Below are 14890 nucleotides of genomic sequence, written 5' to 3'. Positions count from 1 at the left end.
TCCTTTCAGTGCTTTAACTCCATCTGCAAAGTAGAGCTTGTGACTTTTTTCCCTTCTTTTGAAAATGGTTTTCAAACCTGTAGGTTATACAGGTTATATTAAGCCAGGATGCAAAATACAGAATCTGTAGCTTTGTGTATTTTATCTAAACAGTGTCCAAGAGAAGTGGCAATAGTTCTGGTTACTTCGTAGCCATCTATAATGAAGGACTAGAGTAGAGCTCACGTTCTTGATCATATTTTGTACACTGTAATTAGGCTACCAAAACAGTTAAGCAAATGCCTTAATTACAAAAGTGGATGTAGTGATTGGGGTATATGTCTAAGAAGGTATTTTCTTTCATTTTGTCTTTTTTTATCAAGTAACCTCAGACTCAAATACTTTCTAGAAGTGTTTATCAGGGAGTCGTGGAAAACATGTATGTATATGAAGCTATAAAGCTCAAATGGCAATATGATTCTGTGACAAAAATTCTTGTTTTCCAAAGCCCTTTTATTAGTAAAAGTCAGAATAAATGTGCCCAAAAAAGCAGACAATTCTTACTGATTTAATTGATACTATCATCCTCAGCAGAGAGCGAATCCAAGAATGTAACAGCTCAGTTAGCATTATCTTCTGAAATCTAATACAGTAGAAGCCTACAACAGGGATAACGGTCTTCTGATGCTGTATAAATATGATGCCAAAGCCAAGGCATTTATGAAAAAACTCACAAGGGGTGGAAAGCTAAAGCCAGAAGGGTGATGCATCGAGGGAAAGATTTCTTGAGCTAAGACCGCTATCTGGTTACAATATTTGGTTAAAGTGACTTCACTTCTGATGTGCTAAATAACTAGAAAACAGCAGGCCAAACAATTGGGCTCGTTGCTAGCAGAGATGAGCCTGACCGAAAACTTGAGCAGTCCTAAATTTTGGAAGGTTCACAGCTGGATTTGAACTTTGTGGCTCAAGCTATAGTCACTTGCAGGTTTTCCTTTCTGAAACTAGCCTTGCGTGATGGATGTTGGTGCAGATTACTCATGCTGCTAACATGAGTTATTTGTGCAGGTGGCTGTGTGGGACATTGTGAGCATTCCCTGGCTAGCCAGAATGGGAGCACAAAACAATGCATCATTAACAGCTCTTTAATGTGTACTCCTTTCAGGGGGAATTGTAAAGGGGAAGAGATTTTGGCTGAAGTAGTACAAAGAGAGGCTAACTTGTAGCCACTGAGGTCTTCAACACCTTGCTGCTATCTGGGCACTAAGGCAATGCAGTAGGTTTTGCAAATATTTGATCTTTTAGCTTCTAAGTAATGACTAGCTGCTTTTCTGGGAGGATAGAGTTTTGTGATGTTAGAAATCTCCGGTTGCCAAAATAGCATGTATTAGTTTCCTATATCCATGTGTCTACGAATATGATAGATTGTTATAAAAGTCTGGGCATCTCTGCTGTAACTTTTCCCTGTCTTCTCATCAGTTCTCCTAAATAGTAACTGATTTATTGTCATTGCATTCATCGGGTTTCATGAAAAACAGTCTCAAGACATAACAATGTTTCAGCCTTTCCAAGACCTAACAGTGGGTTTTAGAGCTTAGACTGGTGTTCGAATAAAATACCCTAATGTTCCGTTCCCTTGCAGGTAGCATCATCATGTACGGAGCACTCCTCCTCTTTGAATCCGAATTTGTCCACATTGTTGCCATTTCCTTCACGTCCTTGATCCTCACAGAGTTACTGATGGTGGCATTGACGATCCAGACGTGGCACTGGCTCATGATAGTGGCTGAGCTGCTTAGTCTCTCCTGCTACATAGCTTCTCTGGTCTTCTTACATGAGTTTATTGGTAAGGTTAAATGCCTTTTCTCCAATCAGTTAGTTTATGACCCGAATAGTAACAGGAGCTGAATTGAGGTCAAAGGCTGTTGGTGAAGCCAACGATGATTACAATGACAGTAGTTCCAACTAAAATAAGCTCTGTTTGATTTGGAGACACTTGAAAGGTATTTTATGGTTCCTTCTCATAGCAAAGTGCTAGAAGAGGTAAAGGTGGTCAGTAGCCTCCGGGCTGCCCAGTGAATCCCGTCCACACTGTCAGACTTCACCATGCTACCATACGTAGCAGGGCTTTTTATTTCCATATGGGAATTGAACTTGAGACTACAGATTGAAGCCTCTGTTGGTTTGAAAGATTTCATCTTTTAACTGGGTGAAGGAGCTGCCTCCTAAAACTTGTCTGCTTCGCTGGGGCCCTTCTCTTCTGGGTTTGGGTGTTGGATCTTTTTTTTTTTAGTTGCCTGAAACAGAGCTAATCCTTTTCCCTGGCTAAAGGAAAAAGGGGTGAGGAATTCCAGATTCCCCCAGTAGCTGTCTAGTTGCAAATACCAGGTCCGTAGGGTTTGTTCCAGTGTTTGCTCAGGAACCACAAGATGTCACTACTTCTTCCGTAAAGCTCTTTGCTGACTCTGAAGTCGATGAGGATAACTTCCCAGTGGGCTAGCTCTGATCTCTTGCACTTGGGTATACCAGCTCCATTTTGAACGATGCCTCAACTATGTTTTGCAAAGATTCTGAGGTATTATAACAGTTGAGAGATGCATTTGCCGGGCTACCAGCAAAGTAGCAGAAGGTAGCCCCTGGAGTCAGAGGACAAGTAGTCCCTTTAAAGAAGCTCAGTATGGCCAGGAGATGGATAGCCCTGTTTCGGATGGGGTATGTGTGGGCACTTGCCTGTGGGGAGCTGCATGTCTTGCTGCAATGTGCTGTGCAGAAAGCTGTACCTTTTGTGGAAGAGAAGGGCAGAAGAGTTTGGGGAGCCAGGTGTACCGTATGAGCTTTGAACTTGAGTATGGAGAAGATGAGGGTACTTTAAGAAGCGTTGGTAGATGGAATTGCTTTTCTGTACCTCTTCCCAGAACGTGTTTCCCATCTTTGTTGAATTTGTGCTTTTCTCTTTGTGCAGATGTTTATTTCATTGCAACTTTGTCGTTCTTGTGGAAAGTCACTGTCATCACTCTGGTGAGCTGCCTTCCCCTCTACGTCCTGAAGTACCTGAGACGAAGGTTTTCTCCCCCAAGCTATTCAAAGCTTACGTCCTAGGGCTGCTCTCATTGCACCCAGAGACAGATACTGCACATGGCTGAGAGACAAAAATCATGTAGTTGTTACTATAATGAATACGTCCGATACTTACATAAGGATCATGTGGTAATCTCTATTACATGCTGCTTTATTGAAAAAGACTTCACAGCTGCCATGAACAGAAACCTAAGGATAAAAGGGAGTTTTCTGAGGGTAGAAGCACTTGTTAGTTCATTCAACTCTTGTCACTTTTGTTCAAATTAACTGGGGTCTAATGCGTGTAAGCGTGATGATGGTGGGTTTCTCACGCATGGTTAAAAGTATCTGAAAGCTGCTAACTGACCTTGGAATTTACAGTTGGCAAATTTAAGTTGCTTTTTTAAGTAACTGTGCTGTTCCTTGGATCGTGTTATGTTGTTTTATATTATTTATCTTTGATATTTATATTTATCTATCATTCTTCTTACATCTTGGAAATCCCTTAATGTAGGTGATGCACTACACTGCTGTCAGCTGATTTCTGGTTTATGGCATGCTGTTTCCATAATGGGGCTCCAGCGTGTCAGGTCTACACACACTTGAGAATCTGAGCGTGCTTGAGATTCGGTCACCCTAGTGATTTTGGAGGTGTCCAGTCATTGATAAATACAGAGAAATGGTAGTAAAAAATGAAGAAATTCATTTTTGTTTAGCTTTTGTGCTTCCTGTTAAAAGGGGCTGGTGACAAACTGTATTTATTTGTATAGGAGAAAAATATCCAAACTAAAGCAAATCCTCTTTGGAAAAGAAGTTTGCAGTTGATCAGACTTGAAATGTGTCGACAACGTGAGAAGAGACTCGTACTGTTCTGCAGACAATGTGGCAGACGTGTCTTGAATCCTTGGAGACTGAGAGGGGAGGTCACGGAGCTGCTGCTCCTCACAGCTACACGAAATCTGGTTCCTGTTAGGATGAAGCTGCGAAGATGAGCTGCGAAGAAGCCGAGGCACTCCGAGGTGGATGTTGTTCATGACATGCTCCCTGCAGAGGCAGTTTTTCAGAACCTTGCACTGGCTTTGCTCTAAAACCTAAACTTGAATCGCAGGAGTGGGGTTTGTATGAAGGCATTAGGCTCACGTGCAGAGCAAATTTATGTATTTATTTTTAGTTTTCAAAGATTAAACTCAACGAGTTCTGGCTTTGTAATAAGCATTGGCCCATGTTACAACACGGTGAGGAGAGCAGCACATACTTGGCTGCTCAGGATAAGGTCAGAGAGTTGCAGGAATCTTTTACGGTTGGGTCCGTGCATCAAACATGGATGAGCTTCTAGTGGCAGCTGTCCTCATCTCATGGCTGTTTAGTCTGTGCTAAATTAGCTGCTTGCTGTCTCATTCCCACATCATAATAACCACTGTCGGAGCTGGCATTGCTTGGCGCCGTTGTTGCTTGGCTGCGCAGAGGGACCAGGAACGTCAGAGCCCCGAGCCTGGGCTCCCTTCTCCTCTCCCAAGGCAGCCCTTCCAACTTGGGGTGACCAGCAGAAGGTCCCTGGTCGTCTCTGTGCCATGCTGAACCTCTTTAATGGACTGCCAGCTTCTGTTGCCATTGCTACAGGCATTCCGCTGTCGCAAGCAGCACAATGCTGCGCTGGAAGGTCTGATGTGAAAATCAGTGGAAAATGGGAGTGTTGTTTTAAAAGAGCTGGAGTCTGTGTTGACCCATGGTGGTACGTCTTGAATTTTCAGGTCTCAGATAGCCGTGGCTTGCGTGGTTGATGTGTGGTCATTGCTCCAGGGAATGTTTTGCACAACCTGACCTGCCTTCCTTGCTCTCAGAACCTGTGAGTAAATATTAAAGAGCAGAGGATGCAAGTTCCAGAAGATACAGGGGAAAATTGGATGCGCTTCATAATGCGTGTGGCTCGGGGCGAGAGGAAGGTGCAAGTCTGTACGACCTTGGAGTTAATTCATGTGGGGAAAACCCTCTTAAATGAGAAAAGTGTGTTAAAATCCTTCGGGAATAAGATCAGCAAATGCTCTTTTAATCTAACCAGTTTTTCTTTTGTGCCAGCCTTCTGACTGGGCTCATCTGCAGTCCCAATACATAGCAGCCACCTTCAGAAACAGCCGTCGGGCTAAGGAAAACTAATTCTTATATTCACCTTTTCATAATACTTTGAAAATTTCCCTTTTTCCTTCCCATCTGATTTATTCTTAGGGGAAAAATAAATACAGATTTTTACTTACGTGGCATGCCCCGTTCATGATGGGAGAAGCCCTCGTAGCTCAGCATTCTCAGTGATGTGTGTCACAGAGGCAAAGCAGTGCCTGAACGGCCCGTGGGGTGCTAGTGGGGCTACCAGCCTTTTGTGAATTATGCCACTTTGCCAAAAAGATACTTAATGTTGTCCTCATCGTGACTTGCTACAGCTCCTGGATAGCGTCAGCCGTGCAGGTGTTCTGGAGTCCCCGGTCAGCATTTGATTTAAGTACCTTTAAATATAAAAATCGAGACTTTCTTTTGGCCAGTTCTTGTGACTGAGAAGTCGAGTCCCTCTTGTCCATTGGCAAACCCATCGCAGTACACAGCTTTGTAAAGCCCTGTCCCTCTCTAGTGTGTATTAGTAGTTAAATGTCCTGCAAGAATAACAGTGCCATGCTACTGTATGTAAATATTTGAGACGTATATATGGTAGAATTCACTGTTTCCTGAAGTCAATACAGTTTACACTGAGTGGACCATATTTGCAAAATATTAGCTTCCACCAAGAAAGGGTGTGAATTGTGATTTAATTTATATTTATTGAATCATAACTTTAATAAGGAACACATATTTAATGGGATTGATAGTAATCTGTAGCTGTGTTTTGGGGTGCAAATTATGTTCCTTTGCAGCTAATTTCTTTGCACAAGGTTGTAAATCCAGGAAGTAATTTCTGTCTGGGTAGACACTGCATTTCTTCAAAGCGATCAGAAAATTAAAACTGCCATTTAACAAACAGCAGGAAGGTGGAATGATTGTTGTATTTTTCAAGTTTAGCACTTTATGTCTGCAATCTATTTCTCTTAAATTATTTTAAAAAATTTCTAAAAGCAAAGTTTAATACATATGTTCATATTTATTGTACATTTGAATAAATGGGTTCTCTGCTGGAAATTTTATTTAATCCCTTTCCTCTAGTATGCTGATAATTTGTGCTTATTGGAAGTGAAGCGTTGCTTTCTTCTATGTAGTATCTTGTTTGTAGCCTTACTTAGTGTTCTTCCTATTCCTGTTTTTTAGTTCTGGTTTATGTACTGTAGCAGTTCATACAAGTTGTGTGCTTTGGGACCATGCCCCGAGCGATGCTGTAGGGTAGCAGTGTCCATCTCCTGGTGTGCTCTTGCTTCCCAGGGCTGCTTTTGGGGAAGCCAACGCTCCGCGCTGTGCTGCTGCAGTGCTTAGTTAATGTGGAGGAGGTTTTGGGACAGGCACTGCTCTCTTCTCGCAACTCTGCAGTAATTACAGGTGTGTTGCAATCCTCCTCATTATTTTTTTTTTTCCTTTTTATTCATTTCCTCCCTAGAGCTTGTCCTGTTTATCATTGCAAACGTTGGTGTTGCTCGACTCATAGTGCAGTTGAAACACAGCATTCAGCAGCAGCAGCAGCTTAAATCTGTGCAGGGTCTTATCACAACTGGGCTGAGGAGTGATGAATGACATCATCCTTGCCTTGAGAGCTATGTGCTGAAAGCTGCAGCTGTGGCTGGACCAAACTGAGCAGCACCTGAGGTGTTGTTTTTCTGTCATCTACTGAACTCTCACAATTAAACGCCATGACAACCTCTCTCGCCCCGTGCAGCTGCTGAGGAGAGCTTTGCTATAGTTGAGCTGAGTTTGCCAGGGAGCCCCACGGTTAATGTGTGAATCCCTAAAGCTTGTCGTGTGGCTTTATCTTCGGAAGAAAGCTGCTGCACCATCTGATGCATCGTAAATCCTTGCTTTGTACAAGCAGTGCTCCGAGCCAGGTACGTGAGCTACTGTTGCACGCAGCTCACCGTCACAAGCTCCCTGTGCACAAGTGTTTGGATGGGTTTTGACTCGTCTACGCAGTTGCTGGGGATAGTCCAGTGCCCACTAAAATCTTCAGCATGAGCTGGATGGGCTCTTTTTGTTTGTTTGTTTGTTTATTCTTAGTTATTTCCTAATTACTAGTGTCTTTCGCATGAAATCCTGGGTTCTACAGCTTTGCCAATATGGTCCATTACTACTGCCTACTACAACTTGTGTACTTATATGCCTTTCAGAACATTTTTAATTGTTAAAATTGTTTAAAAAAATATGTTAATTTAATTTAATTTTTAATCAGGGAAATGAATTCTGGTGTCAAAATGATATTTACTGTGATGCCAATGTTTTGTACCTGTCGTCTAGTTAAACAGTGTGTAAATACTCTTGATTCAAGAGAAATATGAATGCCAATTATTTATTGTTCTGTGGAGTTATATGTTGCAGATGTGTAAGAACTTAAAAGGGAATGTTGTAAAACAAGGTGGAAAAATAAATTTTATGCAACTTCTTTACTTCATCTATGTACACAGTGTATGATGCACCTGGGTTGGTCCTGGTGTGATCAGTCCAAGATGTGTTTGGACAGAATTGTAAGTATATAGGTCGAGTGACATTGTGGCCCTTTAACTTGTCTATGTGGGAAATGAATAACCACGGAATGATCAGTACTTTCTGCTGATGAGTGTAGACCTACTTCATTAAATTCTTTTCTATGAACAGTTTGCTAACTGTCTTAACAGGAAGGGGTTTGGGGTTTTTTTGGAGGGGAGGGGAATGTTGATTATTGGCTTTTTTTGTTTTGGTGGTTTGGGTTTTTTTTTATTTAAGTATTGGTGTAAGCTTTTGCTGCCCTTTATTAGTGCCTTCTTGCAAGACTGCTTTCTGCAAGTTGTCATTGCAATTTCACAGTGTGGAGCAGCTCGGTGTGGAGCACAGAAGCTGCTGCGGGTGTCCGGCTGCTGCGGCTCGACCCGGCTGCGCCGACTGCCAGGCAGAGCTCCAGCCCCAGGCTGCCGCGTTGCTGCTGCCTTTCCTGCAACCAGTTACTCCCAGAGCACCCAGCTGTCCCAAGGGTCTGAAACAAGCCCTGTTAATTTGTAAATTCAGTGTCAAGAGACTCAGCTCGTTCAGGAAGATTCTGATCAAATCGTCCTGTGATTTTTGGTGCAGCCCCAACTGGGGAGAAGAAGGTTGCTCCTGCTGGTATCCACTGCTGTGAATTAGGAGAAAGTCTTTCGTTTGAAACATATATGCTGCTTTTGGAAAAGTAATGATGCAATAGCATTAGGAACAGCTATTTTGGGAATGTTCTCATTGCTTGAACATTTGAAGCAACTGGCTCAGCACAACAGCAGTCCCATAGCTCGGGCTGGCTGCCCCACTGTCGGGTCAGGAATGGGGGGGAGAGGTAGTTTAATGCTGAATATTCTCCATGGGGGAAACTTCAGTAGCATTGATTAAGAACACAGTATGACAGTTTTCTACCAAAAATGTAATAGAGCCATAAACGCTCCAAAAGAAAACAAAAAACCCCCCACCCTTCCCCCCAAAAATAAATTGGATAAAGTAAATTTATAACTTGAGAGACTTTAACTGAGGCAGTGATAAACTATTACTCAGATCGTTAAACGTATATTAAAGTTTTTCTTTTAGATTCTATAGGATGCAGATGCCAGCATCTTAACCTTTTTTGTGATTAACTTTTTTGTGTAAAATAGTTAATGCAAATATTAAAGAAACAATTTTTGTGATGTTTGCACACATCAAATGAGCGGTATAGACTCCAGGAATTACAGTAACAGACTCCACTCCCAAGTGTTACCAATTTCCCACTCTAAATGGGTTACATAAGCCCTAGTTAGTGGTTCTTTTAATTTATGGACGGTTTCTTTTTAATGGTGAAATGTGTAATTAAAAAAAGCTAGAAATAGTTTTTCTAAACTCACTCTGGAAAGGGAAGGAGAATTTCTGCAATTTTTTTTTTCACCCAAACATTGCGTAATAGTAGAAATGTCAAAGATTTCCATGGGATTTAATTTCATTCTTCATGTGGCTGTGGTCATACAAGAAGTTTGAACACTGCAGGGGTTGGCAGATTTTTGGAAGATCACGCATCCTGGGATAAGTTTTCAGCCTAGGCTTTACCAAAGAATGCCAGTGGCCTTATTTTTCAAATTGTGGTTGTGTTACACACTAGTATGTCGTCTTTTTTTTTTTTTTTCTTCTAACAAAAAGAATAAAAGAATAGGTGCTGGCTGGTAACTGGGTATCTTACTATGGCCCTGAGCCTTACACGCTGTATGAAGATGTACAGAAGTTTGTCTTTACCTTAAACCATTTGGAGAGAAGAAAACCTTGTTGAGATGTCCTCTGTCTTTGCCTTCTGATGGCTCAGGTCATGGCAGCTGTGCACCTACTCTGCCTCTTCTCTGATGCATTCCCATGGCATGGAATACCGGTGTCATGATGAATCTTCCCTAGAGGAAGGTAACTGCTCCTGTTCCCGTTTCATAGGTAGGAGATGGGGGCAGAGAGAGCCTGTGGTCTCCAGGCTGTACCCGAAGTCCATGGCAGAGCGTGGAATGCAGAACAACATTCCTCTGTTGATTATTGGACTTTTCCCCCACCTTAAACACCAGAATCAATCCCCTAGGAAAGTTGTTCCACAGAGTATTCAAATGTCTGGTTTTATATTGGAAGTGTGATTGGGATTTATCAATACCTGGAGTACTGATAAACCCCAATCCAAAAATTTTGCTGAGTTCTCACACCTTAAAGCCAGAACTGCAGATCCAAATTACACCTGTGATAAATGTTTTGCAACCGCCTATGGAAGCTGTGAGTTTCAGAGAGCGTGAGCAGTGGCTGGCTGCAGAAATAGCATCCCTGCAGCGACAAAAAGGTAATGCAAGGAAAAACTTTGCTTAGTGCAACAGCAGTTACTAGCAGCACGAAGTCCTGGTCGGTATCAGAACTGATGCTATGGTGTCTTTGGGCCACGAGCTAGCATTTCACGGCCTTAAAACTCTGAGTGCTGTGGGGCTCTCTAGGTTACATGGTGAATCTCTTGAATTTTTGCTGCTTGTAGTTAAAGTTATAGATGATCAGCATCTTGCAGAATCTGGCCTTCAGAAGAATATCCTTCCCTCCGCTGCTCTTCCTCCCTTTGTGGCCTAGGACCTAACTGTTGTGGGGTGAGTGGGTTACAAAAAAGGGTTTTAAAATCATTGCATTCCCACTTTAAAGCCTCCCTCTCTTGGCTTGCTGTAATTGTGCACGTAAGGAGGAATATTGTGTGCTGTTCAGATTCTCTCACAGAAAGAAGTAGTAACAAGAACAATCTGTGCAAAAGAATTTAGCGCATTAAAGATGGGGGTAATAGTCATTCTCATTTGTCCTTTTATGTGAAACAGATTTTACTTTAAATGTACACTCTGAGTAGCTTAACCATATCCAGAAACTTGTTTACCAGGGTAAAAGTAGAATTACCCATAATATAAATTAAGAGCATGGGTAGAGGTGAGTTGATTGTACTGGGCGCTTCTGCTTGGGCAGCTCGGAGCGCTCCTGGAGCACACCTTGGTGGGCATGTGGGGAGCGGGTATCTCCTGTGCTCCAGATCTCCTCAGGCAGCATATTTGCTCATGTGTTTCACATCTGCTCTGAAAAAGCTGTGTTGTAGCTCTGCTGTAGGCGGTATATTTCTGTGCCATTAGACACGGATCTGTCCTGTGCTGGCTCTTCTGTTTTTAAGACGTGTCCCTTCACATTCAGTTTGGCCAGTGGCACATTTCACCAACGTGTGACTTGTCAAAGTGATACAAATTGCTATTGATCAGGATTCCTATTTAAAATGAGAACAAAACCATTTGTCAGCAGTACCATTATATAAAAAGCCACGTAATGGTCTTGATGAAGTATGTTACCTGCTCCAGCAGCAATGGTGTAACTGCCGCGGAAAGCAACACCGCACGGTGCTGAGCCTATGGGAAGGGCGAGGGATGATTCCCACAGAGGCAGAATTCCTCTGTACCCTTTGTAACTTTGAGGTTAAGGTTTTGAATAAAAGGCACGTTTATAAGGATTGGCATTCCCTCTGTCAGACAGCGTCTCTGCTCCGACGCAGAGGTTTGCAGTGAGCCGCTGCATCCTGCATCTGCTGGTGCTGTGACTGCCCTCCTGGAGCAGCACAGGCAGAGCCATCCTGGCGCTCTGGATGGGAGGGTCCCGCACGTGAATTGGCTTTCCCAGGTGCGGGTTTGGGACTGGGAGCTCAAATGGGTCACACTTACCATGTTCCTATTACCTGTGGCTTTGATCTTGTTCCAGAAGTTAAAGGCTAGGACCTTGGAGGAGAGACCTTTAGACTGCAGCAGACGGTGACGGAGCTTGTCGCCTTGCGGCGAGGGCAGCAGCGCTGCCAGCAGTCCCCTCGGCCCCGGCGAAGTAGGATCTGTGCCCCGGCGATGTTGCTGGAAATGTTTATTGCTCTCCACCTGCACCTCTGTTAGCCTCGTCTTGTTCCCCTGATGTGTGACAACCAGCGCACCAGGAGCTGTAACATTTCAGAGCCGTGGTGAAGAGCAGCCAGCATTTTAACCGCTCTCTCGCCAAGGCGTGCTGGGCGCAGGGCAGCCGGGTGAGCGGGCAGACCTCTTGCCGTCGGAGCTGCCCGGGGACCCCCAGCCCCACCAAGGCTGCCCACCCCAGTGCCCCCAGGCAGCACCGTGGGTGCCAGCCCTTGCAGTGCTCGTGCCCGATTGCCGTGCGTGTGTGTACGTGTTGCCCATGCCTGCAGATGTAGTTACAAATTGCGTGGTTTGCATGTAAGATCCTTTTCTGAATTTAATTTTTAAAAGTAGCTGGAGCAGTTACAACCTGCTGTTTATTAAGTAGCTTTAATTATGGAGTATGCCATCTTGGCTACTTTCTAGCCTTGGAAGTTTACTTCAAGCCTGATGACAAACAGAAAAGTGATTTTAACATTGAAGATGAATAAAATTAAATAAGAGCAATGATTTTTTTTTGCCCAAAGTGTGAGCTGGAAACTAACACTGGTTCTTCTCTTTACCTCTATTTGTCCATGTCCAAGGTAAGTAAAATCCCTGCAGAAGTGGAAGACCGGTTTTAAATGGGATCTACCCCATCACTGCCTGCTGTGAGCTACTCCAAAGAAGCATTTATCAATTATTGTTCACAGTGTAGCATAGGGACTTGGACCTTCACCCTGACAGCTGGGCTGTAAAATTAAAAAGAAATTTCTAAAACACCAAGGGTAGATGTTACCAGTCCTTCACCTATCCTGCTTTCTCCAGGTATGCCCCTTCCCAGTCTTTGGTATCCATTTATTTATTTGTAAAGATGCATTGCTGCCTTTTAGCTGGATCCAGATAAACGAACCAAAGTGGCAGTTTACATTATAGGCTGAAACTAGTGCCAGAATTTCGCAGGCAGCTGTCTATAAACTGAAGTTTGATTCAAAGCTGCCCAGTTTTGCTTCTAGAAAAGGTTTCAAGTCTCCTGCTGATCAGATTTTGATATCCAATCTTTCCTATATACAAGGAGAAACAAGCCAGAAAACAAACTTTCTATACGGAATTGCTGTTTTCAACACTAACCCATAAGGAAAAATCTTTCCAAAATCAGATGGAAAAAGGTGCTTGGGGTCGGTGTCTGGGTGGAAGACCCACGGCTGGTGTAAACGAGGTGGTCGTCCGCGCCCTGACAATCCTCAGGTTTTGTTCAAGTCCCGGGTGAATTCTTGCACGTCCTGGTTACTGAAGTGTGGAACTGATTTTTACAGGTGCAGCATTCACCATAAGTAGCCGTCAGCAGAAACATCTTGTATTTCACACGTGAACGACAGCTATTTCCTCCAACAGCCTCGCTGTCTCTTGTGATCTTTCACCGTCAGGACACTGCGCGGGGCGGTGATTTACACCCATTCCCACTCTTCTTTCTTTCGGCTCCTGTTGCCGTTCCAGCGCCCGAAGGACTTAATGCCACGAAGCCTTCAGTAAAACCAGAGCCTGGAGGAAATATCAGGTGTTAACATCCCATAAAAAGCTAACACGCTTGAATGAGCTGGGATGGCGAGGTACCCCTGGTACGGCCCGAGCAAGGACTGACCTAATGCAGAGGTTTTATGGTGGTGGCAGGTAAGGACTAATTACAGACCCTGGACTGCATCATCAACTGACTTGTCAAGTTAACTTACTCACTGAAGTACCTGCAATTACATTGTGGGGGCTTTCTGCTCCTCGCCATAACTGAATGCAGTTGCTCCTGAAGAAACGTAACGAGTAAATCTGAGGTGCTGAAAGAAATACGGCACTAGAAATTACACTGTAGGGAGCATTTTATATGCTTTGGGGTGAATTAATGACCGGGTATGGGTTTTTAAGGAAAAAAAAAACACAACAAACTTTGTGCACAAATACATACTTTAAAATATATTTTCTTTCAAACACCAACTATTTTAACAACAGTGTAAATCAGATTTTACAGACCACATATTTCAAGTGTGAAGTTCATTAAACGTGTGAAATTCTAGATTAGCTGCTGGGTGTGGCCAGAGCCCCAGTAATGAATTGTAAATTGTGTTCAGGATATAATATCAGATTCCCTTGGCCTGGCGGTGATATTAAAGGAATAAAACCACCTTTTCAAAACAGCTATAACCTTTCTTTAATTATCTTTATTTAGTTTTGCCATCACATGGTATAGCAGATGACCGCATCGGCGTTTCCATTCTGAACCTGATGTACAAGTGTCCAACTGGATTAGTTTGTGGTTTTATTATTAATAAACCATCTTATGTCCTAACATAACTGAAACTAACGCTATCTATTTATACACGTATTTTTGCCAGCACCCTGATAGTGGGTGGCAGTCTGTCTTTTTAGGTACAAGAATATCACTCTAAACCGCAGTTCACTCTGAACCTGTGTGAGAAAATCACTCGGCTGTGCTCTCCGGCTGAGGCAGGAGGCAGTAAGTGTGGGCGCTTGAGTCCAGGGACGCTGTGAGCACGGTGGGTTTCATAGTCTTGGTCTAGGTTCACCACGTCCTTCCTGGACTAGCTTTCAACATGAATGCTTTCCCTTTCCAAACAGCCCCCCAGCCCCCCTGGAGATGTGCTGGCTGCTGCATGGGACCTGGAGGAAGGTCTGTGCTGAGAACTGTGAAGCCACTGACGCGTGGACATGTACCTAGGGGATGTGGAACCCACCGCGGGGGAAAAATGCTCCTAGCCACCTGCAAGTCCAAAGGATCTTCTCAAATTCATACCTTGGTTCTCTACAGTATCTCCTTAGAAGGGGAAGGTGAGTTGGATAGCTGGGAGTAAGGATTAATTAATGATGCTATTCTCCACAAATTATTCTGTGAGCTGGGAACAATGCGCAGAAGCAACCAGCTAGTTCTTTGTACTGTTGTAACAAGTGTAATTCAGGGGACAAGATCTCTGTTGTGACCAGCTTCGCTGACCAGAGCAGGCAGGGAAGGATTCCCGGCTCTCCCGTGCCCTGGGGAAGAGCTCCAGGGCTGCTGCGGGCTGAGCTGGCAGGCGCCCACGAGCCCCCGCTGCCCACTCTCGGCCTCTGCCACGGGAAGGATGTTCACAGGCCAGTTCTAATTCTGACATGACCAATAATGGGGTTTATCCCAGGCAGAAGCTTTCGATGGGGCTAAAAGTCCAGAGTTGAGAAGCAGAAGAACTGGCCTGTCCCCTGCAGGGCTATTGGTTGGAGACCTTGTCCCCAGGCGTGACTTGGTGACTGCAGCTGCCGTGACCCAG

The 14890-nt window shown here is 43.8% G+C and overlaps 1 protein-coding gene across 1 annotated transcript in view; it reads left to right on the top strand.

The window, feature by feature from the left end:
* The window catches only part of ATP9A (ATPase phospholipid transporting 9A (putative)), a 63602-nt gene extending 55993 nt beyond the window's left edge, over positions 1 to 7609 (top strand). The window contains exons 27-28 of the mRNA XM_055722286.1: positions 1622 to 1825; positions 2942 to 7609. Of these exons, the coding sequence (XP_055578261.1) occupies positions 1622 to 1825; positions 2942 to 3078 (341 nt within the window). The 3' untranslated portion in view covers positions 3079 to 7609. The remainder of the gene's footprint in view (positions 1 to 1621; positions 1826 to 2941) is intronic.
* The last annotated feature ends 7281 nt before the right edge of the window (positions 7610 to 14890 follow it).

This window comes from Falco cherrug, chromosome 10, assembly GCF_023634085.1.
Source record: "Falco cherrug isolate bFalChe1 chromosome 10, bFalChe1.pri, whole genome shotgun sequence".
Lineage (NCBI taxonomy): Eukaryota > Metazoa > Chordata > Aves > Falconiformes > Falconidae > Falco > Falco cherrug.
Note: the sequence above shows the minus strand (reverse complement) of the source record. Positions and strands in the feature narration are given on the sequence as shown.